This window comes from Coregonus clupeaformis, chromosome 23 (assembly GCF_020615455.1).
Source record: "Coregonus clupeaformis isolate EN_2021a chromosome 23, ASM2061545v1, whole genome shotgun sequence".
In the NCBI taxonomy this organism is placed as follows: Eukaryota; Metazoa; Chordata; class Actinopteri; order Salmoniformes; family Salmonidae; genus Coregonus; species Coregonus clupeaformis.
In genome coordinates this window covers 36,419,579-36,447,523 of record NC_059214.1, presented here as the reverse complement: position 1 = coordinate 36,447,523, position 27,945 = coordinate 36,419,579, and the positions used below count along the sequence as shown (strand labels likewise).

Genomic DNA, 27,945 nt, shown 5'->3' with positions numbered 1-27,945 from the left:
ACATATTTGCTCTCTCAGGAATAAAAACAGGGCTGGGTCTAGTTCTTTGAAAATAGTCTCTTTAATGACGGTCACCTTAGAACATCTTGACAGGTGATAGCTTTGTGTCAGTCTCAGCAGTCCTTTTGATGTAAGAAAAAGGAAAGAAAAAGGATGATGTAATCAGCGAAAATATGGTATGTGCTCTGATTGATAGTCTTGAAACGTGTTTAAAATTAAATCATTTCCTAAATGACAGTCATACAAGTGGAAAAATACTAAAATGCATTGCCATTCAGTATATGTAGTCTGAAGAACAAACCTTACTGTAATTGTAATCCTTGTCAAAGTTCTGTTGATATCTGATCATATAGATCATATTTGGGGTTTCACCATAATAAACTGGTCAATCCATGTTCACTATGCGGCTTTGAACTTACCTTTAACAGATCAAGTGGAACAAAAATGGCACATCAACATACTATATTTAGTCACATATATCTGCTTCTCTCTGTTGGAAGACTGAAATGTCAACCAAGCAACAAAGTTTCTATCATAGGCTATTCACAAAGGAAAACAAAACAAAAAGAAAAAAGGTTTCTCAAGCTCACCAAATATGGTACAGCATAATAAGCTCACCAAATATGGTACAGCATAATAAGCTCACCAAATATGGTACAGCATAATAAGCTCACCAAATATGGTACAGCATAATAAGCTCACCAAATATGGTACAGCATAATAAGCTCACCAAATATGGAACAGCATAATAAGCTCACCAAATATGGTACAGCATAATAAGGAAGATAAACAACCAAATAGACTTTGAATTGGCAGAAGTAAATGAAAGACACTGCTCTTTCAATTCATGTTACACAAAAAAAGGCAGCAATATATACCATGCATTGCAGCCAAATCTGATGCTCATTTTTCACATAGGTGCTGCCATCATGATTGATAAAACAATGGTTTATATACGTAAATTTAGCAGACATGAGTGCAAACGAGTGAAAATAAAGTGGTGACCTTTAAAACGTCTTCGAAGTTTGTTTGTCTATTCACAGTGGTCAATACAGGCCAGTTAGGACAATTCTCAAAACAATAAAAACATTACACAAAAAAACACTATTAGAACATATATATATATATATATAAAAAGAACAAAGCTCCACGTTAACACTGCAATTGGCATGTTCATTGAGAGGTGTTGAAAGGGGTGTTGCGTCGTTGCATCAGTAAACTATTTTCCAGTGTGTAGGCTGTTCACACTCCTTCTCACTGTCCCCACAGAAGCGGTTGTAGGTGGTTTTGGGGTCGAATCCCAGAATCTCTCTCTCCTCGTGGATCCGGAAAGAGAAGGTCGACACAGATGTTCCGATAAAATACCTGGGAAATGGGAGGGAGATAGAAGGAATTGAATTCAATGCAACTTTATTTATCCCACCAGGGGCAATTAAGAAAGGCAAGTCCGTTTTACAAGTATCAAATCAACAGAAAGTCCTCAACATACGAAATACAGTATACAATAGACTTCACATTCCTCAATACAATACATCACCCCATACAAAATACACAACACACAATAGGCTAATAATATATATTTAAATGCAGTGCAAATGTTCTAAAGTGCAGTAGAAGTGTAATGATGTGTTTAACACTCCAGTACTCTAACAGATTTCTAGCGGAGTGATCCAGAAACGAATGTGACTGGAATGCACCCTCAGACCATGTGATTATAAGGGACAATGGCTTTCAAGTCAATGTGTGGGTCTGACGCATATGATCCGTTTTTTCAGTTGAAAATATTTACTTAATTTAACAGCAGAATCTTGGACAACATACAGTACAATATATATATACAGTATGTCTGAAGTACAGAGTATTATCATGAACACCTAGATCTGCCATCTCACGTTTAAAATGGGGCACAAAAACTTCAATGATCTTTCTTTGCTCCTTTAAGTATCTTTCAATGATACTGTTTATCCCTCTATCATGGGTGGCGTATTACATTTAAACATTTTGATGTTGAGTAATGATGATGTAAAGCAAACCTGGAAAATGTTTTAAGGATTTGTTTAGGCCTATTTTTACACTGCTCTGACAATCGAATTCCCTTAACAGACATTTGATAGAAATATGATCTTAAAAGGACACTTACAGGCTAATAAAAGTATTACAATACTGTAAGTGGTATCACATGACCCCCTATCCTACTGTAGCCTACAGAATGCGGGGATAACAAAAGCTGTTTTAACTACAGTATGCTCATGTGCACTTCAACAAAAGAAAAGTACAAGAATGTCTGCATCATGTGTACTTGTCACAGCTCCCTACCTACAGTCTGCACACATTGTGCAACACTTTCTTTCAACTGACTGGTGGAACATATAAGCATACACTGTGAGGAGAGCTGTACCTGGCATGTGCGCAGATCCATTGGTCGATGATAGCCACGCCCCCGTCCTTGAGTAGTTCCAGGTCCTCCCAGGTGGGCTCAAAGCGTGTCATCTCTGGTAACATCTTCTTCAGCTCCTCCAGCTCTGCACAGGACAGACAGATGCCTCATCAGGAACACACTGGCCCTAGAGCCATACTCTGACTGGCCCTATTCTCTAGGTCTAGAGATTAGATTAGAAAAGTGTATTTAAGTGTCACTCCACAATGATACAATAATACAAAAACAACAACAACAAAAACATTGTGGACCACTCAAATTTAGTTTTGAGACACTAAAAAACAATCATAGTCAAAGATGGTACAGGCATCATCTACTGTATAATACATTACATCATACACATGTAAGCATAATCAAAAAATAGTAGGAAAAAGGTGAATTAGGCACTTATAAAGAAAAGTCCCCATTGGAGGATAAGGTGGCAGGCTTTGGCACAGACATTTACTTTATTGTTACCTGATAAAATGTCACACAATTTATTCTTTTAATCTAGACCGTTAAAATTATCATTTTGTCTGGAGAGCTGACGAAAAAGAGCATCCTTAATATCGTTGTATAAACCACAGACTCTCTGTGGAGTAGGCTACACAGTATAAACCTGCCAAGCCTTGATGTAGGCATTCTCTGTACTGGGTTATACGGATGGGGTCAATTCCATTTCAAAAGTCAATTGAAATTCCAATTCCTAACACAATTATTGTTTTTATTTTCTTATGGCTGTAAATATGAATGGCTTTTTTTTTCAACTTCTGTATTCTACATTCAATATCAATCCATCTCATTGGCACCAAAGTACAACAGTACCTTCCTCATCTGCGTCAGTGGCAACAAAGACTCTGTCTAGTTTGCTTTTCTTCATGAGGTTCCTGATCTTCTTGACAGCTCCTTTGAGGCTGGGCACATCCTCTCTGTGACCCCAGATAAAATCCTTCCTTCTCAGGTGGACACCCAAGTACGGCCCCCCTCTGGCAGAACCCAGCTTATTCTGAGTTTACACACAGAAATGAATAACATGTCAAACCACTCATGCCCAATCCAAATCAGCCACCAATGGCAAACCAGAACTATTCATAGCTTAAGACATTTCCCCCCATTTTTCCCACACAGTACATGTTGCTAGTGCAACAAGTAATCAATGTGCATAGATAAATACATATAATTGAAATGTGCAAGGCGTGGATGTATGTGAAGGAGGTCTGAAAACCTTAATGCGAGTCCAGTCTTCATTGTATACGGTCTGGTCCAGCTCGTCTGTGGAGTTCAGGTACTTTGCTCGAAACTCGTCCCCTAGGAGACGCAGGTGTTTGGCAAAGACCATACTGCGGCGAGTCTAGAGAGAAGACACAAAAAGACAGGCAAAATGGGGGAGTGTTAAACAAATCAGGAAGGAACTATTCACTACTCTGCATTAAAGTAACTATCCAGTGTTACCAGATTTCTATGAAATACGATCTATAATTAATTACAATATGAGTAAAATAGTTTAAAGTATGTTAAAAAGCAGCTTCTGTGTTGGAATAGTGCGTGCGTACCCCAACAACAGAATGGTGTGGGTGTATACCAGTCATAAAAAAGATTCATGCGAGTACGTCGCTGATTGGCCAGCTCATTCTCCTCAGGAGGATAACATAATCCTCTATGAGGAAATAGAAAGCATTTTTGAAATGGTCTGTTTGACAAGTTTGAGGTATGGTTTTTTAAGTGTTTTTTCCCCCCTCCTATTTATGCTTTGGCCACAAATACGAGTATAGGATAAGTTAACAGCATTATTTGGATATGATTTAACAGAATATTAACTTTTAAAAGTGAGATTTTCAAATGGACATTATTTTATTTTATTATAAAAAAATGTAGGGGGTAGATCAGCTTTAATTTTGCATAGATTGTGGCTTCTATCAATGTAATTGTCTGCATCATTTCCAATACCCCATATATTATTTATTATTTTCCCCTAACCCTACCACCCCTTTCCTAATTGGAGTAAACTAATAGAAAACAATACTTATTCTTCTAATTCCAGCTTATACAGTCTACATACATTTTACGGACACTGTATATTTTACATTAGTTATATATTTTTTCTTTGTTTTTAGTCCCACCCTTCAGCTACCCTCAACCCCTCCCATCTACAGTATCTCTGAAAACCATTCAGTTTTGATTTCTAATTGCCATATATTTTTCAACTGTGCTGTAATGTTTCCCAAAAGTTCTGAATCTTTCGATTCTCATAGTTTCTAGAGTGTAAATTAAAGATGACATTTTTTACTAAAAGTATTGTATTATTATTGATCAATTGACTCTGGCTTTTCAAGTCACACAGCAGTTAGCTCCAGATAAATGTTTGAATTCTTCAGCCATTCCTGAACCTGCGACCAAAAACAAGCTACATACAGTGCCTTCGGAAAGTATTCAGACCCCTTGACTTTTTCCACATTTTGTTACGTTACAACCTTATACTAAAATGAATTAAATAAAACAATTTCCTCAGCAATCTACACACAATACCCCATAATGACAAAGCAAAAACATTTTTTTTTAAAGACATTTTTTAAAAATATATTAAAAACAAAAAACGGAAATACCTAATTTACATAAGTATTCAGACCCTTTGCTATGAGACTCGAAATTGAGCTCAGGTGCATCCTGTTTCCATTGATCATCCTTGAGATGTTTCTACAACTTGATTGGAGTCCACCTGTTTGGACATGATTTGGAAAGGCACACACCTGTCTATATAAAAGGTCCCACAGTTGACAGTGCATCTCAGAGTAAAAATCAAGCCATGAGGTTGAAGGGATTGTCCGTAGAGCTCCGAGACAGGATTGTGTCGAGGCACAGATCTGGGCAAGGGTGCCAAAACATTTCAGCAGATTTGAAGGTCCCCAAGAATACAGTGGCCTCCATCATTCTTAAATGAAAGAAGTTTGGAACCACCAAGACTCTTCCTAGAGCTGGCAGCCCGCCCAAACTGAGCAATTGGGGCAGAAGGGCCTTGGTCAGGGAGGTGACCAAGAACCTGATGGTCACTCGGACAGAGCTCCAGAGTTCCTCTGTGGAGATGGGAGAACCTTCCAGAAGGACAACCATCTCTGCAGCACTCCACCCATCAGGCCTTTATGGTAGAGTGGCCAGACGGAAGCCACTCCTCAGTAAAAGGCACATGACAGTCCCCTTGGAGTTTGTCAAAAGGCACCGAAAGACTCTCAGATCATGAGAAACAAGATTATCTGGTCTGATGAAACCAAGATTGAACTCTTTGGCCTGAATGCCAAGCGTCACGTCTGGAGGAAACCTGGCACCATCCCTACGGTGAAGCATGGTGGTGGCAGCATCATGCTGTGGGGATGTTTTTCAGCGGCAGGGACTGGGAGACTAGTCAGGATCGAGGCAAAGATGAACAGAGAAAAGTACAGAGAGATCCTTGATGAAAACCTGCTCCAGAGCGCTCAGGACCTCAGACTGGGGCAAAGGTTCACCTTCCAACAGGACAACGAACCTAAGCACACAGCCAAGACAACGCAGGAGTGGCTTCGGGACAATTCTCTGGAACCCGGACTTGAACCCGATCAAACATCTCTGGAGAGATCTGAAAATAGCAGTGCAGCAACGCTCCCCATCCAACCTGGCAGAGCTTGAGAGGATCTGCAGAGAAGAATGGGAGAAACTCCCCAAACACAGGTGTGCCAAGCTTGTAGCATCATACCCAAGAAGACTCAATGCTGTAATCGCTGCCAAAGGTGCTTCAACAAAGTACTGAGTAAAGGGTCTGAATGCTTATGTAAAATTTCAGTTTTTTTTATTTTTTATAAATTAGCAAACATTTCAAAAAAACAGTTTTTGCTTTGTCATTATGGGGTATTGTGTGTAGATTGATGAGGAAAAACAAACAATTTAATCAATTTTTAGAATAAGGCTGCAACCTAACAAAATGTGGAAAAAGTCAAGGGGTCTGAATAATTTCAGAAGGCACTGTATGGACAGTACCAAAACAAGTGATCTAATGATTTTGTCTCTTTTTAGCAAAAGTCTGCAGAGCTGGGATGGTTGTATCGCCCATATACATAACATTCTATTGGTTGCAATAATTTTGTATAATAATTTAAGATTTGAATACGGCTTTGTTTTGTTTATCAGTTTATAAACCATGTGCCATGGAATCGGCACATCGAAAATCTCTTCAACTATTTTGCAACAGTCACTTTAAATTAGTGGTAATAAGGTACAATTGTGATGACGATCAATTCATTTGAAAAAAGTAGAGGCATTGAAATGCACGATTTAGTTAATCATCTTGTCACTACAGTATCTTATCTATGATTGTAGGCTATCAACCATTACCAGACATAGATACATTCTTTACAACTTGACATCAGACTTACATCCCAGTAGTCCTTTCCTGCGTAGTGATCATGGAGGACAGTCTCTGCTTTGTCCAACATCACTGATCTGTGGGGATATGAAAGGAAAGAGCTCCATCAGTGAACACGTCCACATCTCATACAGTACATACAGCAAATCCAATAAAGACGATGCTGCCAACTCTAGAATATGACTTTTTGTTTTAGTTTAAATAGGAAGTCCACATTAAACCTGTAATAGTGTTATAATGATATCACATCCGTAGACAAGAAGATTTGGACTGAATCAAGGATTCAATAATTGTATCTATCTTAGCCAAACACATGGACATTTATTGACTCACGTTGATGTGATGTTGTTCTGCAGGAGTGGTGCCAGGATGGAGGCGTGGCCCTGAGCTGACAGACAAGTGACGTTCACACCCCTGGTTTCCTCATAGCCCCAAAACCAGCCTCTAACAGAGGGAGAGGAAGGAGAGGAAAGAAAGGAAGGAAATGTTTTCAAATTAGGGAAAACTGCTCATAACGAACATGATGATTTTATTTATACGAATATAAGTCATACTCACTACACCGACTATACTACTACTGCTACTACTACAACTACTAAAGCTTGTTCCACTGCCATAGAACACATTTTAATAATTTATAATTAATAATAATAATAATAATAATAATAATAATAATATGCCATTTAGCAGACGCTTTTATCCAAAGCGACTTACAGTCCTGCGTGCATAATTTTTTTTTGTGTATGGGTGGTCCCGGGGATCGAACCCACTACCTTGGCGTTACAAGCGCCGTGCTCTACCAGCTGAGCTACCTTTGATAATTGAACTTTGCGAGACATAAAGGTAGGTAAGCACAGATGACAGACTCATTGTTAGTGTCTACATGCAGTAGTCATATGAATCTTTTGAATGTATTGTGTTGAATCCGTTATGTTCCTATCCATCTCTGAACCTGGTGATTACTGTACCTGTAATAACCCTGTTTGTCTTTGGAGTACATTAACCGCTCAACGCAGGGTCGCTCGTCCACTTTCTCCTCCCATTTCCCGTCAGTCCACCCTTCAGCGTAGTTCTGTAGCACCAGGACCTGTTCAATAAATGGGCCTCCAGACTCTGGAGCCAAAAACATGGAAATATAACACTTTACTTTAAGCCTGAAGGTATAATGTTTTATATCTTGTTCTAAGCACGTATAAGCCTTTATAACCATGCATCATTATGCATTATTTATACCATTGGAACAATCATTAACAGAGGAAAAAATTGAAATCAGCCAAACGTCAGGTAAAGTCGACCAACCACAAAAACATGGATATTTACTCAAATGTCTGAGGGGTGACCAGAATGCTACTCTGATATTTGCCTTTTACATTGGCCTTTCCAGCACGATCCCAGCAACTATGATGGATGCAAAACCAGGCCAGCCCAGTACAGGGCCTCGTTTCCCAGTTGCGATGTAACTTAAGCATTACGATGATCATACCAGATGCATTGTTATTTATGAGCCAACTTTTTGTTTCCCAACAAGCACAGAGAGAACGTTCACTAAGTGTGTCATTAGATCATGTGGCGAAAGAAAAGCAGTGCTGCTCTCTGATCAGCATTCTCCATTCAAATCTTACCTTAACATTAGAATTATTCCAAAATACTGACGACGGATCAGCTCCTAGAGAGATATTACCACCTATGGCTGCAAACAGGCTATTGCGGCGGATTATTATGCTTACCCAATAATAATGCACTAAATCACAGATTGGACACATCATTGCACACATGTTGTCACATATCATGAAACACATTCAGGCAAAAATTACAGACAGCAGCCTAGTCGCAAAATATAATTACATTGATTGAACATTAAATTGATTTCAATATGATTTAAATAACATTCATAGGCACATGTACAGTGCCTTCAGAAAGTTCACACCCCTTGACTTTTTCCACATTTTGTTGTGTTACAGCCTGAATAAGCTCAGGAGTAAAAATGCTCCTTACAAGTCACATAATAAGTTGAATGGACTCACTCTGTGTGCAATAGTGTTTAACATGATTTTTTAAAATTACTACCCCATCTCTGTACCCCACACATACAATTATCTGTAAGATCCCTCAGTCGAGCAGTGAATTACAAACACAGATTCAACCACTAAGACCAGAGAGATTTTCCAAAGGGTCGCAAAGAAGGGCACCTATTGGTAGATGGGTATAAAGAAAAAAGCATACATTGAATATCCCTTTGAGCATGGTGAAGTTATTGATTACACTTTGGATGGTGTATCAATACACCCAGTCACTACAAAGATACAGGCGTCCTTCCAAACTCAGTTGCCACAGAGGAAGGAAACCGCTCAGGGATTTTACCACGAAGCCAACAGTGATTTTAAAACAGTTACAGAGTTTGATGGCTGTGATAGGAGATAACTGAAGATGGATCAACAACATTGTAGTTACTCCACAATACTAACCTAAATGACAGAGTGAAAAGAAGGAAGCCTGTACAGAATAAAATATTCCAAAACATGCATTCTGTTTGCAATAAGGCACTAAAGTAAAACTGTAAACAAAGAAATTAACTTTTTGTCCTGAATTCAGAGCGTTATGTTTGGGGCAAATCCAACACAACACATCACTGAGCACCACTCTTCATATTTTCAAGCATTGTGGTGGCTGCATCATGTTTCTGGGTTTGCTTGTCATCTGTTTTTTTTTTAGGAATAGAGCTAAGCACAGGCAAAATGCTAGACTCACAGCTGTAACCGTTGCCAAAAGTGATTATAACGTATTGACTCAGGGGGTTGAATATTTATCTAATCAACATATATTTGTGTTTTAATGTTCACATTTTTCTTCCATTTTGACATTACAGAGTATTTAGTGAAGATCGTTGACAGAAAATGACAATTAAATCTATTTTAAGGTGTAAAATAAAAAATAAAAAATAAAGATTGCTATTAGCCAATAGAAACGCATTGAATAACAGATTCACCACATGGAACAACAGATAGTCCCCCAAAAAATCAAAAGGAAGTTTGTTCTGAAGTGTGTCTGTCCTATATCTGAGAGATATAAGAGGATCAGGAAACTATTTTTTTTGACATATATTTTCCCCTTATTTTAGGCACTGAACTATCTCCATATACAGTGCATTCTGAAGTATTGATACCCCTTCACTTTTTCCACATTTTGTTAAGTTACAGCCTCATTCTAAAATGATTAAAACAATAAATTTAAAAAATCCTCAATCTACACACAATACCCCATAATGACAAAGCAAAAACAGGTTTTTAGAAAGATTAGCAAATGTATTACAAATAAAAACTGAAATATCACATTTACATAAGTATTCAGACCCTTTTGTCAGTACTTTGCTGAAGCATCTTTGGCAGCGATTACAGCCTCAAGTCTTCTTGGGTATGACGCTACAAGCTAGGCACACCTGTATTTGGGGAGTTTCTCCCATTCTTCTCTGCAGATCCTCTCAAGCTCAGGTTGGATGGGGAGCGTTGATGCACAGCTATTTTCAGGTCTCTCCAGAGATGTTAGATCGGGTTCAAGTCTGGGCTCTGGCTGGGCCACTCAAGGACATTGAGACTTGTCCCAAAGCCACTCCTGTGTTGTCTTGACTGTGTGCTTAGAGTCGTTGTCCTGTTGGAAGGTGAACCTTTGCCCCAGTCACCGTAGGGATGGTACCAGGTTTCCTCCAGACGTGACGCTTGGCATTCAGGCCAAAGAGTTCAATCTTGGTTTCATCAGACTAGAGAATCTTGTTTCTCATGGTCTGGGAGTCAATAGGTGCCTTTTGGCAAACTCCAAGCTGGCTGTCGTGTGCCTTTTACTGAGGAGTGGCTTCCGTCTGACCACTCTAACATAAAGGCTTGATTGGTGGAGTGCTGCAGAGATGGTTGTCCTTCCGGAAGGTTCTCCCATCTCCACAGAGGAACTCTGAAGCTCTGTCAGAGTGACCATCAGGTTCTTGGTCACCTACTTGACCAAGGCCCTTGTCCCCTGATTGCTCAGTTTGGCCGGGCGGCCAGCTCTAGGAAGAGTCTTGGTGGTTCCAAACTTCTTCCATTTAAGAATGATGGATGCCACTGTGTTCTTGGGGACCTTCAATGCTGCAGAAATGTTTTGGTACCCTTCCCCAGCTCTGTGCCTCGACACAATCCTGTCTCGGAGGTCTACGGACAATTCCTTCGACGTCATGGCTTGGTTTTTGCTCTGACATGCACTGTCAACTGTGGGACCTTAGATAGACAGGTGTGTGCCTTTCCAAATCATGTCCAATCAATTGAATTTACAACAGGTGGACTCCAATCAAGTTGTAGAAACATTTCAAGAATGATCAATGGAAACAGGATGCACCTGAGCTCAATTTCAAGTATCATAGCAAAGGGTCTGAGTACTTATGTAAATAAGGTATTTCTGTAAAAACCTGTTTTCGCTTTGTAATTATGGGGTATTGTGGATAGATTGATGAGAAAAAATAAATATTCTATCCATTTAAGAATAAGGCTGTAACGTAACAAAATGTGGAAAAGGGGTCTGAATACTTTCCGAATGCACTGTATACTTCCATAACTTTTTGAAACTGGTACAGGGGACCTTCAGACAGGTCTTGAGAGGCTTGTGGGCGTCCTAGAGCAAAACAACCGACATGTATACTGAACTAAAATATAAACCCAACATGTAATGTGTTGGTCCCATTTTTAATGAGCTGAAATAAAAGATCCCAGAAATGTTCCATAAGCACAAAAAGCTTAATTTTGTGCACAAATTTGTTTACAACCCTGTTAGTGTTCATTTCTCATTTGCCAAGATAATCCATCCACCTGACAGGTGTGGCATGTCAAGAAGCTGATTAAACAGCATGATCATTACACAAGTGCACCTTGTGCTGGGGACAATAAAAGGCCATTCCAAAATTTGCAGTTTTGTCACAACACAATGCCACAGATGTCTCAAGTTTTGAGGGAGCGTGCAATTGGCATGCTGACTGCAGGAATGTCCAACAGAGCTGTTGCCATATAATTTAATGTTACTTTCTCTACCATAAGCCACCTCCAACGTCATTTTAGAGCATTTGGCAGTACATCCAACCAGCCTCACAACCACAGACCGCGTGTAACCACGCCAGCCCAGGACCTCCACATCCGGCTTTTTCACCTGCGGGATTGTCTGAGGAGTGGGAGGGGGTGCTGAGGAGTATTTATGTCTGTAATAAAGCCCTTTTATGGGGAAAAACTAATTCTGATTGGCTGGGCCTGGCTGAGTCCTGTGACGTTTGTGTTCGTGAGTGTCTCATCCTGCCATAGAGTGTTCATAATAGTTTGTAGGCCAAACCGTTCGGACGCTACAGGCGGTTTCGTGAGAAGAACAATTTTCGGGATGTCTCATCGGCTACTAAAGATATATTGAAAGATGGTTCTAACGATGATCTTAATGCTATGAAGGCTCTGGGAAACGAGGCCCAGCTCAGTTCGTCTCAGGTCAGTTCAGTAGTGTGGAAAGGGTATGAGACTGCTGAACTCACCAGCTATAAACTCCTCGTACTCTATGACAGGCACGTTGCCCTGCAGGCTGGTGAGGCTGAAGAACTCTCCCCAGGGGATCCTGATCTGGTGGATGTCTGGGCTTTGCCAGTGGTAGAGACGTCCCCAGGGGGGCAGCACCAGCACCCAGTCACTGTGTCTCCTCAGGGTCTTCACCAGGGATGCCATGCGAATGTACACATCCCGACGCAGGTTGAAACCCTCTGGGGGGTTGATGTCGTAAAGCAGGTACCTGGCAGCATAAAGATATAGAGATAGAATTATATGTCTTATTGTGTTCTATTAGGCTATGCGCTATGCGCCTGGCTGGCAGCCTCATAAACATGAGTTCTGTTGGAGCTAGACACTGCGGTCAAGTGAGCCAATTTGTGTGCGCGAATACATAACACTTTAAGGTATCATGTGTTTTCTGGTAGGGAAACTGAGTAAGATGCACTGTCATGCACAGATAGAGACAAGCGCCTTATCAACAATTATTTTGATACGATGCCCATATTATGCCATCTTAAAATATGGGTTAATATAACTGGTTATTCTATATTACAGTGAAATTTGAGGTAATTTATTATTTATTTTATTTATTTTTTGTTATTTAGCAGACGCTCTTATCCAGAGCGATTTACAGGAGCAATTAGGGTTAAGTGCCTTGCTCAAGGGCACACCGACAGATTTTTCACCTAGTTGGCTCAGGGATTAGAACCAGCAACCTTTCGGTTACTGGCACAACGCTCTTTACCACTAAGCTATCTGCCGCATAATTACATTTTAATACAGTAAAAATGGATGGTAAACATTTTGCAATATGTCTGCCACTAATACATTAGTAATCCATTGTCATTAAAATTGCAAAGCATAACATTATGCCAGCTTCAACATTGGAAAAACACAAGTTTACTTTATCTTACAGTGAACTTTGATGGATTATAATTTTAACACAGTAAAATTGGATGGTAAACATTTTGTCACGTCTGCACACGTACTTCCCTTCAAAAAATGTTTGCCAAAGGATAGCCATTTTTCACATCTGTAAATCTTAACAAACTTGTTTTTCCAGCCTGAGGGCTAGTCCGCTTTATCTTTCTGCGATTTCAACAAATGTTGTTTACTGACAATATACAGGTCTGTAGTGTGCTATCTGGTAGGACTATGATTTCTTCCTTTATGTCTGTCCTTATGTATATTGTGGGCAGGTATGGCTGACACGTTTTCTTGAAAAGACGGCACACCCTGACCCTGAGAATTATTTGTAGATATAATCTATCTGTGCGTGACTGTTGCTGTTTCACAACCAGAAAACACGCGATACCGTAAAGTGTTGTGTATTTGCGCACAAATTCAGACGGAAACTGAAGACGGATGGCTTTGCGAGTGTCGGCTCACTTCACTGCAGTGAGCTATACTTCCCAGGTACGCAGGGAAGGTGATGTTCACTCATCGGCGGTCAGGCGGACAACTGTAGCCTACATTTGAACATGTTGTGTTAGTGTTGTGCCTGCCCTACAGGTTTGATAGTACCAGGCAGATTTGATTTATTCTCAGTTTGAAGAATGTTTTCTGATTACATTATGTATCCTAAATATTGAGCACATTTTTAAAACTGAAATGACTGCTATAGAAGCAAATAACGGATATTCTATGCGTCCCTAATACAATATTGAAATACAGGCTACAGCAGGTTTACAGCATAGGTAGGCCAATGTGTTTAGCCTGCTCCCCCTACCGTAGATCCCGTGCTGCTGCAGCGACCGGTGAAACAACGGTATTTCCTGCTCGGAATGCATCTTCAGTTTGACCCTCGACCACTACAGCTCTCAACGCGAGAAAAGACAAACACAAATTGATTAAAGATTGCACAGAAAAAAGCCACAACCGCGGCGAATTCAAACCTCTGATGCAGCTGTGGTCCGCCATTTTATTTTGAGGCACGCACTTCCGGGAGGGTGAAGCGTCTGTGGTTACATAGCAACTGCATTGATTTTTGTAACAATTTGTTAACAGTAAGTGTGTTCGTATATTACATCTGGAGTGCCAGAGTGCGCTCTGCGCTCATGGGCGTTCGTACATTCATTACAAGAGCGCTCTGAAATCGTAGTAGATAGCCAGAGCGAATTTACCAACGCACCCATTATCTGAACGAGTTACAGTAACACAACAGGTAGAAGAATGAGCCAGATGTTTAACCGGATGTATAAATCTGAAGCATTTGGTTGGCGTTTCCGCTCACCACCAAATATGGTGATGAGAGGAAGCCCAGCGAGATGGATGTTGGGCGATATTCTGCTAATTTTCTAATCGATTAAACATTTGATCTCAATACAGTTTTCTGTTCCAAAAACTGCAAACTGTTACGAACAGAGTGAACTAAGTTTTGTAGACTTCACCCAAAGCTTTAAAAAAATTGCGTTGTTAAAAAAGGAGGGCAAGACCTGATTTAGTTATTGCACACGCGCACTTCACAGAGTACGCGTTCCCTAACGGAAATATGCAAATACATGCTAGAACGCGCCAATAGGATCTCGCTAGCTCTTGCTTGGCTCTGCCCACTGTGATTCCTTTGCTGCCATTGGAAACGACAGGCAGTGGTCTGTCTTTTCTTTCTGTAAATTTACATTATGTGCACAGACAGTAAGATTGGAATACAATTTAGAACGTCCCATTCCAGAAACATTCCATATCACTCTATTGATATATTGGTATAATATGGCATAGAATGAATAGAATAGAAATATAAAATCATTTCATCCTATAAATGTTACTTGCAACTAGAGTAACTGTCACACTTGATATTTTTGATATAATAGAATATAATAGATCCTACACATCATGTTACTTGGAACTAGAGTAGGCTAACTGTCCCTATCAATATTTTGGAGCATATCATGGAATGGAGTAAAATAGGTGCATCATTCCATAATTTGAGTTTGCATATTGCAATTCCACCAACATGAGATTAGAGCAGGGGTTCCCAAACTTTTTCACTAGAGGCCCCTCTTTCAGCATTGGGGAACATTATTTCCTGCAATTCTACAGATTTTGTAATGGGGTGCAAAGAAAATTGTGCAGTTTTACAGCAAAATTTCTTTCAATTCTATACAATTTGCCATGTCTAATGTGTATTGATGTGATATTTGAGTGACAAAAAAATCACAACAATATCTATGGGCTAAAAAACCTAAATAAAAAAACGTTAGCTGTAATGGGCTAGTTGATCTGGAAATTTCTTATAAGTTATAAATAGCTCTCTAAGGTTTGCAATGACTAACATGACAAGAGGAACTGATGCTGCACTACCAAATTTCGAAATTGCACCTTGTCCATTCTACTATTACAACATTCAAGAGTACATTTCAATCCGGACTGAGTTCCATTAAAACAAATAAAATAAAAATGGGGGCGCTCCCCTGCCGATCCCTCCCACCTAGGTGGCGCGCCCCACAGTTTGGGAACCTCTGGACTAGAGGACTGCAATGCATGCTGTCTATGATTGATATGAAAATGTCACAAGAGGGCGGTATTGCACTGCCAGATGCCTTCATCTCCTACTGGCAATGAGTTATGATAGTTATGATGATGCTGAGACTGCGTTTCGAAGAATTTAGGCAGTTTTTTCTCTCTCTTAAAATCTCACCTAAGGCGATTGAAGGGCGCGCAGCAGCACGTGTGCAGCTAGCCACTCCCTATGCCCGTAGTCCCTATCCGTTAGTGCTCCAGTGGAAGTCCTCAGAGCCGTATGAGAGACGCGTCTATACAACGGGGATAGAGGAAACTTTTTTCATCTGTAGAGATATCTCTGGGATTCTACATTGTCCACCAGAGTGGATTTAGGGGACAACATTTCCAATTCGGAGGCAAGTAGAATAGTTTTATTCTCAAGATTTTCCACACTGTCTGAGTAGCCTAACACAAGAAGTTCTAGCCTAGTCATTGTTTGCAACTTTTTGTAGGCCTATCACTTGAATGTTACTTTGTAATTGATAATTCAGCGTTGGTTACATAATCGGACGCTTTTTTTTTTATAACTAGAATTCTCGTTTCCAAATGTGTCTATTCAGTAGGGTATTTGCCCATTCATATACATGTGCATGCAGCCAGTTAGTTATTTAGCCTACACTAATGCCACCAGTCCCATGAGCTTTTATGTTCAAGATCTTCACATAGCATATTCTGTTCTTTTTTTAGCTGATTTGTATTACTTGTGCAACTTTAATGCCACGTGAAATCTTTATTTTGCGTAAAACTATCCCTTAAATGTTTCACGCATCCTTACATTTCTTTGTCTTTGAGTAGGCTACTTGTAGCTTGTTTGGTTTGCGTAATGGTTTTGTACAACTTTTCACTCAGAATCGTTTCGACCATTCCTGAGCCCATATTCTTTTTCGTGTGAGGGGAAGAGAGAGGTGGGTAGGCTACTATCGGGAGAGGGTGGGTCTACTTTTGTTGCTCGTCTCCCCTCGCTAAATCTAGGGCGATTTTGTATTGTTAATTAAGAATGCACTCTCGTGATTGCGAACATCTGCGGTCAGTGTGCTCGAGCAGAACACAACGTTAAACAAGGGGGAAAATAGCAGTGCAACTCTAAAAACAAAGCAGATGTCTTCTCTGAGATTTCATGCACTCACTAGACTAGGCGATCTATGTTACTGCCCTACACTGCTCCACACTTCACTCCACTATGCATAAACATGCGATTTCACGCCAGAATAATGTACTTACATTGCAGCCCCTTTGAAATATCCCTGAATGAAATACACACACACACAGAGATTTGTAATGGAGATTGAAATGTATTACTAGCCTACACACCATCTAATTTAAAGCATAAAAAGCAGCTGTTGTTCTTTGAGAAACATCCCAGAGATTCTCCAGTCAAGTCTCTCTGCATTTCCTCCTGCTGGAATTCCCTTTGGAGCCAGGGCCAAGCTTGCACTCTATGTGAACTTGGAATTTTGGAGCATGGAAAACTAAATCTTTGCAGAAGGCACGCGCCCAAAAACATAAACCAAAATTGGGTTAGGTCTGCATTTTTAATGAAGCTTCAGGTGCAACCAGGGTCTGGGTTTCATGCTGTCTGTGTTTTTGTCTGGGACTGGTGGAGTGATATTAACCCAATCTTTTGTCACTGTGCTTCATACAAAGGAGATTTGCGTCCTGCTTTGTTTCAGGACTCAACTTTTGACGTTTATGGCATAGGGTCTTCTGTGTTACAAGTTGCCTAACAACAGTAAGGGAATGTCCAAAATATGATTCTAGTTTCTACCCTTGAAGATCAGTAGCTACTGTATGTTTGAAGTGCTGCTATCAAAGATACTGGTTCAGATTTTACATTTTACATTTTAGTCATTTAGCAGACGCTCTTATCCAGAGCAACTTACAGTTAGTGAGTGCATACATTTTTTTTCATACAGATGAAGTAGTTGATCCCAGGTGACTGCTCATGAAGGTCCTGTATATGTTATAGACATGATAAGATAAAGGATATTTACTATCGACTTCTCAGCTGTTTACTGCCAAAATACCAAATGTTATTGGAAAACCAAATGCACACTGCACATAAAAGCGTCTGCTAAATGGCATATTATTATTATTATAACAACGTCTGCTCTCACTACAGCGCCTTCATTTTAGATTCATGATCATCTAAAATGTTATCAATTTACCCTGGACACCATTACGGTATGTTAGTCTATTTCTGTGTGTGGAAGAGAGCGGGGAATGGCCCCCTCAGCCCATGGGTTCCATAAGTCCTTCCATCCAGAAAGCAGTTCCCCTTTTCTGTATTACTGTGGCTTCTGTGGTTCATCAGATATGCCACAGCCTTCATGAGGCAAGTCACCAGATGAACTTTATTAGTAGGACTGATCAAACAAACAAAGACATATGGGCAATTTCATGGTAAGAGTGATGCTGAGACTTGAATGACCTGTTGTGCCATCATTCTGTTACCAAACTTTTCATCTGCACTGTTCAAGTAAATGTGTTTTTGTAAAATTGTCTGTGTGTTTTCTGTAGTTGTTTGTTTAACTTTGCAATCATTTGTTTTTTGTTTGACAAACAAACAAAAAACATACACTGTTACCTTGGAATTTCCCATATGTTTATAGTGGATGTTGTGGTCCAGCCTCGGCGATTGGGGAGTTTCTGTCTGAATAGCTATTCATTTACCCATTGGGATGAAAATAATTGATTCAGAAACACAGCTAGCTGAAATGATTTTGATAAGGAAATGTGTATTTGTCCAGTGTTTGCATAGTTTATACTGTTTTCAACCCTCATCTGTATCCAGAACCATGTGTTTGCCCTCTAGGCTGTACTAGTTGCCATGTTGTTTAGGAGCAAAGTCCCTCAGCCATGGTGATGAATGGTGTTTGCTCTGATCTGCCTGTGGTGAGTACTACTGAGGTGTGTGTCCTGGGTGTTAGCTCTGGCCAAAGAGAGGTGGTTGTGAGGGTGATAGAGAAGTGCAGCACTACCGGCTCAGCTCTACTGGCTGACTAGAGAGATGCAGGGCTTGCCATTTTGGTTCTAGCTCTGACAGCAGCCAGGCAATCACTGACAGATCCATGTTGCGTCAAGTTCTGTTTGATTATCGACTTCAACTGAGATTTATTAAAGCCCCTGTTCCCTGATCATTCCCTGTTCCATCATGGAATGTTCAAGTTCTATCTGGGAATGCTCATGTTCCATCGCTCCTGATGCCAGCTGTTCCTGGTTGGCATCTCCAGTGTGTGGAATTGGACTTTTGAAGGATGAGACCATCACAGGAGGCTAGGCTACAGATGTGAGGATATCCTCTCTACTGCTAGATGTGGCATAGGCTGGCAGACTACTGCATTTTCTATGTTTATATCTGACTTAAACGCTAGTCGTAAAAAAAAATACACTACCGTTCAAAAGTTTGGGGTCACTTAGAAATGTTCTTGTTTTCGAAAGAAAATCACTTTTTTTGTCTATTAAAATAACATCAAATTGATCAGAAATACAATGTAGACATTGTTAATGTTGTAAATGGCTATTGTAGCTGGAAACGGCTGATTTTTTTAATGGAATATAATAATAAATGATATGCCATTTAGCAGACGCTTTTATCCAAAGCGACTTACAGTCATGTGTGCATACATTTTTACGTATGGGTGGTCCCGGTGATCGAACCCACTACCCTGGCGTTACAAGCGCCATGCTCTACCAATTGAACTACAGAGGACCACACCAAACACACACATTACATATCTACATATATCTATATAGGCGTACAGAGGCCCATTATCAGGAACCATCAGTCCTGTGTTCCAATGGCACGTTGTGTTTGCTAATCCAAGTTTATCATTTTAAAAGGCTAATTGATCATTAGAAAACCCTTTTGCAATTATTGTTAGCACAGCTGAAAACTGTTGTGCTGATTAAAGAAGCAATAAAACTGGCCTTCTTGAGACTAGTTGAGTATCTGGAGCGTCAGCAATTGTGGGTTCGATAACAGGTTCAAAATGGCCAGAAACAAATAACTTTCTTCTGAAACTCGTCAGTCTATTCTTGTTCTGAGAAATGAAGGCTATTCCATGCGAGAAATTGCCAAGAAACTGAAGATCTCATACAACGCTGTGTACTACTCCCTTCACAGAACAGCGCAAACGTCTCGAACCAGAATTGAAAGAGGAGTGGGAGGCCCCGGTACACAACTGAGCAAGAGGACAAATACATTAGTGTCTAGTTTGAGAAACAGGCACCTCACAGGTCCTCAACTGGCAGCTTCATTAAATAGTACCCGCAAACCACCAGTCTCAACAGTGAAGAGGCGACTCCGGGATGCTGACCTTCTAGGCAGAGTTGCAAAGAAAAAGCCATATCTCAGACTGCCCATCTTCATCTTTTCTTTTTATTGGCCAGTCTGAGATATGGCTTTTTTTTCTTTACTTTTTTTCTGCTGAAAGGTGAATTGGCTCCCAGTGTCAGTTGGAAATCAGACTGAACCAGGGTTTCCTCTAGGATTTTGCCTGTGCTTAGCTCTATTCCGTTTCTTTGTTATCCTAAAAAAACTCCCTAGTCCTTGCCGATGAAACGCATACCCATAACATGATGCAGCCACCACCATGCTTGAAAATATTAAGTGGTATTCAGTGATGGATTGTATTTGCCCCAAACATAACGCGTTGTATTCAAGACATAAAGTATTTTCTTTGCCAGATATTTTGCAGTTATACTTTAGTGCCTTGTTGCAAACAGGATGCATGTTTTGGAATATATTTATTCTGTACAGGCTTCCTTTTCACTCTGTCATTAAGGTTAGTGTTGTGAAGGAACTCAATGTTGTTGATCCATCCTCAGCTTTGTTCTATCACAGCCATTAAACTCTGTAACTGTTTTAAAGTTACCATTGGCCTCATGGTGAAATCCCTGAGCAGTTTTCTTTCTCTCAGGCAACTGAGTTAGGAAGGACGCCTGTATCTTTGTAGTGACTGGGTGTAAAGGTATAATTAACAGGGCATAAGATTAACATTTTGGACCACCAGCCGCTGTGATAGGTAGATAAAAATAATCTACCAGTCACTCAGATTTTCTACCAGCCAAAATATAATCTTTACGCTAAAATTACACCAACAAAACACAAAAAACAGATGAGCATGCTTTGTAATGTTTCTAAAACTATAAATGTATTACTAGTAAGAAGTAATGTGGTATATTGTTTAATTTCATTTTTTTTCTTCTAACCAAAATATCACAGATGAGACAAAAATGTTCACCTGCCCCTTTAATAGCCAGTCATGTTTGTGCCTGTGAGATTGAGTCTGACTAGTAGAAGCATTTGTTTTCTCTTTCCTAGCAGTTGAAACTCAAACATAGAAAAACAACCTACCTTGTGAGCAAAACAATGTAAATAGCCAAGAAACACAAGGACAAAGTTTCACTTCAGTAGACTTTTGTTTCAAATAAATTAGACCAACTTTTATGCATGTGCACAGCACTTCTAAAAATGAATCTTTCACTCAGCTTTTCACGTTCGCACAGCCCCCAGCCAGGCAGTGTTGCAGTGCAAGGTGGAATAGGCTATATAGGATTCATAGTTCTTTGATTTTGTGCAATTAATTTAACAGCTATGAAACAACTGCAGAAATGCTTGGAAAAGAGCTACTGCAGCATTTATTTGACTATAAATGTGATCGTGCTTGACTATTTTTATTCACAAATGTGAGTGAAATGCTCGCACTGTGGAGCCCTGACCACCCGCCAACGTGGCTGATGAAATGGACATCTTATCCGCAATTAATAACTTCACTATGCTCAAAGGGATATTCAATGTCTGCTTTTTTACATGTTTACCCATCTACCAATAGGTGCCCTTCTTTGTAAGGTATTGGAAAACCTCCTTGGTCTTTGTCTGTGTTTTGAAATTCACTGCTCGACTGCAGGACCTTAAAGGTAATTGTATGTGTGAGGTACAGAGATGAGGTAGTCATTCAAAAGGCATGTTAAACACTATTACTGCACACAGAGTCCATGCAACGTATTATGCGACTTATTTAGGTTTGCCATAACATAGTGGTTGAATTCTTATTGTCTCCAACATTTCAGCTTTTCATTTTTAATAAATGTGTACATTTCTAAAAACATAATTCCACTTTGACATTATATATGTGGTATTTTGTGTAGACCGTGACAAATTCAGGCTGTAACACAACAAAATGTCAAAAGTCAAGGGGTGTGAATACTTTCTGAAGGCGCTGTAAGCCACAGCAGAGCTACATACTGTAACCCACAGACAGATTTCACTCCCCAAAACCTGGAAATGTTCGTTCACTGAGGTAGTGGAACATGTTCTAGTGTGTGGCTAATACAGTACAGAAAATTTTGCTCCACAGTCTTTTGTATCCATTGAATCAACGAATGGGGGGCACTACAGAGTTGATGGCAGCAGCTAGGCCTCCCACAGCGTAGCGTATACTTTGGAGATTGAAAGGGACATGTACAGGGAGCGAGTGAGTGAGATGGCACTTCTGGGAGGGGGGAGATGTGGAGGGAGGTGGCAACCACTGGGACCAAGGGTATTAACTCAGTGGGGTGGTGCGTTTGTAGTTAGAGAGCATCAGCGCTGGTGAAGCACATGGATTGAACAGGACAAACACCATATCAACCAGGGAAGGCAGGGCCACAGCATGAGGGGGTAGGAGTATGGGGGAGAGGGTGGGGTAGATTTAAATAGGAGAGGAACCCTTCCTCCACTCTAGCGGACCAGCAGCACGTACACATAAATAATCTGCAGTGGTAGTGATTATCACATTGGGCTAACAGAGATGATTGAGTGGACTGGTGGCAATGTGGTGATGGGGTGGTGGGGACCACAAACCAGCTGTTTGTCTCACTGTCAACAAGGCAAAGAGATTTGCTATGTGGTGATGGTCTCTTTAGGTGGGACACTTTTTGTTTGTTAGGGACAAGCATGGTCAGTTCCTTTGCTGAAGTAAAACAAGAGTTTTTGAACCCATAATAGATCAGGGGGACAGACCCTAACCTGCCCCTTAAAACACCTCCAGCAAAAATGACAACCATTTTCTTTACTGAATATTATCCAAGACGGTCAGAAGGTGAAACTGTCAAACTAATGTCAAGTCCTCATAAAGTTGCTGGGCGGGGGATAGATTGACGGTCAAAGATAAAGTAAAAATAAACAAAACAAAAGTAAGATTGAATGACACTGAGGAGTAACGCTGTTACATCCAATGTTTGCCTGAGGCTGATGCCACGCAGGTGCTTGTACACGTGTACACATGCATATAGACACGCTGGCATTCAAACGCACACGTGCACCAGTGGCGACCCGTCATTCAGGGCAGGTGGGGCAGAGCCCGCCTGTTTTGCATGTTATTTTGGCATTATTAAGTGTCACATATCAGTTTGCAAACAAGGAAAAAATATAATAAAATATTTTGTTAATAAAGCCGCATAAAAACATGGTCTCTTTTTTTGCTTTCTTGAGTAAGGCAGCTCTAAAATGTAGGTGTTTCAGCCTAGCTCAGTACTTTCTGTGGTAGTGGGGCAGCCAGCGGAAAATACGGAGCGTAGGGGTTGGTAATATTCTCTAGTTGCGACGTGATTGGCTCAGTGTTCTGTCACTCATGGGGACACTACGTCACCACAAAACTTACGGGGAGAGCTCGAAAATTCAAGCCCCTTGGGTGCTGCCATAGAGTTACATTAGAAGTGCCCATCCAAGACGGCTCAAGGTCATTGGCCACAGATAAAATGACGTCAAATCACGTTATATGTACCGTAGCTTTGATTGGACTGATCATGTCAACATCATACTTTCAAAATCTTAGTTTAGCAAGCTAGACAAGCAGTCGTCATCATGAATCATGTCGACAATCTACTGGCAAATCCTTTTTAATCCCTGTCATATGAAGAGAAATAATAGATACAGTGGGGAAAACAAATATTTAGTCAGCCACCAATTGTGCAAGTTCTCCCACTTAAAAAGATGAGAGAGGCCTGTAATTTTCATCATAGGTACACGTCAACTATGACAGACAAAATGAGAAAAGAAAATCCAGAAAATCACATTGTAGGATTTTTAATGAATTTATTTGCAAATTATGGTGGAAAATAAGTATTTGGTCAATAACAAAAGTTTCTCAATACTTTGTTATATACTCTTTGTTGGCAATGACACAGGTCAAACGTTTTCTGTAAGTCTTCACAAGGTTTTCACACACTGTTGCTGGTATTTTGGCCCATTCCTCCATGCAGATCTCCTCTAGAGCAGTGATGTTTTGGGGCTGTCGCTGGGCAACACAGACTTTCAACTCCCTCCAAAGATTTTCTATGGGGTTGAGATCTGGAGACTGGCTAGGCCACTCCAGGACCTTGAAATGCTTCTTACGAAGCAACTCCTTCGTTGCCCGGGCGGTGTGTTTGGGATCATTGTCATGCTGAAAGACCCAGCCACGTTTAATCTTCAATGCCCTTGCTGATGGAAGGAGGTTTTCACTCAAAATCTCACGATACATGGCCCCATTCATTCTTTCCTTTACACGGATCAGTCGTCCTGGTCCCTTTGCAGAAAAACAGCCCCAAAGCATGATGTTTCCACCCCCATGCTTCACAGTAGGTATGGTGTTCTTTGGATGCAACTCAGCATTCTTTGTCCTCCAAACACGACGAGTTGAGTTTTTACCAAAAAGTTCTATTTTGGTTTCATCTGACCATATGACATTCTCCCAATCCTCTTCTGGATCATCCAAATGCACTCTAGCAAACTTCAGACGGGCCTGGACATTTACTGGCTTAAGCAGGGGGACACGTCTGGCACTGCAGGATTTGAGTCTCTGGCGGCGTAGTGTGTTACTGATGGTACTTTGGTCCCAGCTCTCTGCAGGTCATTCACTAGGTCCGCCCGTGTGGTTCTGGGATTTTTGCTCACCGTTCTTGTGATCATTTTGACCCTACGGGGTGAGATCTTGCGTGGAGCCCCAGATCGAGGGAGATTATCAGTGGTCTTGTATGTCTTCCATTTCCTAATAATTGATCCCACAGTTGATTTCTTCAAACCAAGCTGCTTACCTATTGCAGATTCAGTCTTCCCAGCCTGGTGCAGGTCTACAATTTTGTTTCTGGTGTCCTTTGACAGCTCTTTGGTCTTGGCCATAGTGGAGTTTGGAGTGTGACTGTTTGAAGTTGTGGACAGGTGTCTTTTATACTGATAACAAGTTCAAACAGGTGCCATTAATACAGGTAACGAGTGGAGGACAGAGGAGCCTCTTAAAGAAGAAGTTACAGGTCTGTGAGAGCCAGAAATCTTGCTTGTTTGTAGGTGACCAAATACTTATTTTCCACCATAATTTGTAAATAAATTCATTAAAAATCCTGAGTGAAAACCTCCTTCCATCAGCAAGGGCATTGAAGATTAAACGTGGCTGGGTCTTTCAGCATGACAATGATCCCAAACACACCGCCCGGGCAACGAAGGAGTTGCTTCGTAAGAAGCATTTCAAGGTCCTGGAGTGGCCTAGCCAGTCTCCAGATCTCAACCCCATAGAAAATCTTTGGAGGGAGTTGAAAGTCCGTGTTGCCCAGCGACAGCCCCAAAACATCACTGCTCTAGAGGAGATCTGCATGGAGGAATGGGCCAAAATACCAGCAACAGTGTGTGAAAACCTTGTGAAGACTTACAGAAAACGTTTGACCTGTGTCATTGCCAACAAAGAGTATATAACAAAGTATTGAGAAACTTTTGTTATTGACCAAATACTTATTTTCCACCATAATTTGCAAATAAATTCATTAAAAATCCTACAATGTGATTTTCTGGATTTTCTTTTCTCATTTTGTCTGTCATAGTTGACGTGTACCTATGATGAAAATGACAGGCCTCTCTCATCTTTTTAAGTGGGAGAACTTGCACAATTGGTGGCTGACTAAATACTTTTTCCCCCCACTGTACATAAACATTACACAAGTTGGAAATCGCAAATTCAACAATGAGTGGTTTGGAAAGAATCCGTGGCTAACTGCAAGCGTTGCAAAGCAATCACTAGCCTGCTATTCAGTGGAGAGGGTGTGTGGTCCAAGTCTGGGTTTAAGGGTCTCTTTTCCAAGCTTAAAAGGATAAACATTCAACACCATCGGCCAGAAAAGGTTGAATACATTGGCCATGCTGTCAATCCAGCATGCCTTCTGCCGCGTTCAAAACAACTGGAAACTCTGAACTGAGAAATCTCAGACTTCAGTGAGTTCAAGACAACTGGGAACGAGCTCCGACTGGGGAAAATATGCTTTGAACGGTCATCCAATTTGGAATTCCAAGTCATCCTAGTTGTTTTGAAAGCACCATAAATCCAGAGAATGCCAGACTTTGAAGACACAATTTGATGACAAGATTTGCACACCTTCCTGTTCAAGTGAGCACAGTACAACAAGGTGAGTCCAAAAATGTATTGTATTCTGCTGCATAAATTATGTAATATGCCAGGGAGATATGTATACTGTAGCTAAGAAAGTAAAACTAAATGTATGTTGTGTAGTAAGCTGTTAGTAGCCCATGTGCCTCACCCTAATAATTTGGTCCCTTTCCCCCTCATAACTTAGCCTACTGTTCTGACTTGGCGGTGCACATGTAGCCTAAAGCCTGTTTTTAGATAAATGTAATCATTGAATATTGTAAGAGCTGACTCCGGTAAGACAAGGGGTGGCGATCTGTGTATATTTGTAAACAACAGCTGGTGCACAAAATCCAATACTAAGGAAGTCTCAAGGTTTTGCTCGCCTGAGGGAGAGTATCTCATGATAAGCTGTAGACCACACTATTTACCAAGAGAGTTTTCATCTATATTTTTCGTAGCTGTCTATCTACCACCACAAACCGATGCCGGCATTAAGATTGCACTCAATGAGCTGTATAAGGCCATAAGTAAACAGGAAAACGCTCATCCAGAGGCAGTGCTCCTAGTGGCCGGGGACTTTAATGCAGGGAAACTTAAATCTGTTTTACCTAATTTCTACCAGAATGTTAAATGTGCAACCAGAGGAAAAAAAACTCTAGACCACCTTTACTCCACACACAGAGACGCATACAAAGCTCTCCCTCGCCCTCCATTTGGCAAATCTGACCATAACTCTATCCTCCTGATTCCTGCTTATAAGCAAAAACTAAAGCAGGAAGCACCAGTGACTCGGTTAATCAAAAAGTGGTCAGATGACGCAGATGCTAAGCTACAGGACTGTTTTGCTAGCACAGACTGGAATATGTTCCGGGATTCTTCAGATAGCATTGAGGAGTATACATTACATTACAGTCATTTAGCAGACGCTCTTATCCAGAGCGACTTACAGGAGCAATTAGGGTTAAGTGCCTTGCTCAAGGGCACATCGACAGATTTTTCACCTAGTCGGCTCGGGGATTAGAACCAGCGACCTTTCGGTTACTGGCACAACGCTCTTAACCTCTAAGCTACCTGCCGCCTACACCACATCAGTCACTGGCTTCATCAATAAGTGCATCGATGATGTCGTCCCCACAGTGACCGTACGTACATACCCCAACCAGAAGCCATGGATTACAGGCAACATCCGCACTGAGCTAAAGGGTAGAGCTGGCGCTTTCAAGGAGCGGGACTCTAACCCGGATGCTTATAAGAAATCCCGCTATGCCCTCCGACGAACCATCAAACAGGCAAAGAGTCAATACAGGACTAAGATTGAATCGTACTACACCGGCTCTGACGCTCGTCGGATGTGGCAGGGCTTGAAAACTATTATAGACTACAAAGGGAAGCACAGCCACAAGCTGCCTAGTGACACAAGGCTACCAGACGAGCTAAATTACTTCTATGCTCGCTTCGAGGCAAGCAACATTGAAGCATGCATGAGAGCACCAGCTGTTCTGGATGACTATGTGATCACGCTCTCCGTAGCCGATGTGAGTAAGACTTTTAAGCAGGTCAACATTTACAAGGCCACAAGGCCAGATGGATTACCAGGACGTATACTCCGAGTATGTGCTGACCAACTGGCAAGTGTCTTCACTGACATTTTCAAGATGTCCCTGACTGAGTCTGTAATACCAACATGTTTCAAGCAGACCACCATAGTCCCTGTGCCCAAGG

The 27,945-nt window shown here is 40.9% G+C and overlaps 2 protein-coding genes across 3 annotated transcripts in view; one reads left to right on the top strand and one right to left on the bottom strand.

The window, feature by feature from the left end:
- Positions 1-42: 42 nt before the first annotated feature.
- LOC121537002 (GDP-fucose protein O-fucosyltransferase 2) lies at positions 43-14,284 on the bottom strand. 2 transcript variants are annotated; one of them, XM_041844714.1, is made up of 9 exons: positions 14,076-14,284; positions 12,337-12,587; positions 7,775-7,919; positions 7,140-7,250; positions 6,817-6,883; positions 3,642-3,767; positions 3,242-3,422; positions 2,399-2,522; positions 43-1,365 (listed from the first exon to the last, which is right to left on the bottom strand). In XM_041844714.1, exons 1-9 carry the CDS (start codon positions 14,264-14,266, stop codon positions 1,212-1,214), a joined length of 1,350 nt encoding a protein of 449 aa, XP_041700648.1. In that variant the 5' UTR covers positions 14,267-14,284; the 3' UTR covers positions 43-1,211. The 2 variants fall into 2 exon arrangements, with proteins under 2 accessions (XP_041700648.1, XP_041700649.1); XM_041844715.1 differs by lacking the exon at positions 43-1,365 and having other exon boundaries at positions 2,516-2,600.
- Positions 14,285-15,996: 1,712 nt separating this feature from the next.
- Positions 15,997-27,945, top strand: part of LOC121537004 (unconventional myosin-Ib-like) — a 128,716-nt gene continuing 116,767 nt past the window's right edge. The window contains exon 1 of the mRNA XM_045206693.1: positions 15,997-16,203. The gene's annotated coding sequence lies outside the window, so the exon portion shown is untranslated. The remainder of the gene's footprint in view (positions 16,204-27,945) is intronic.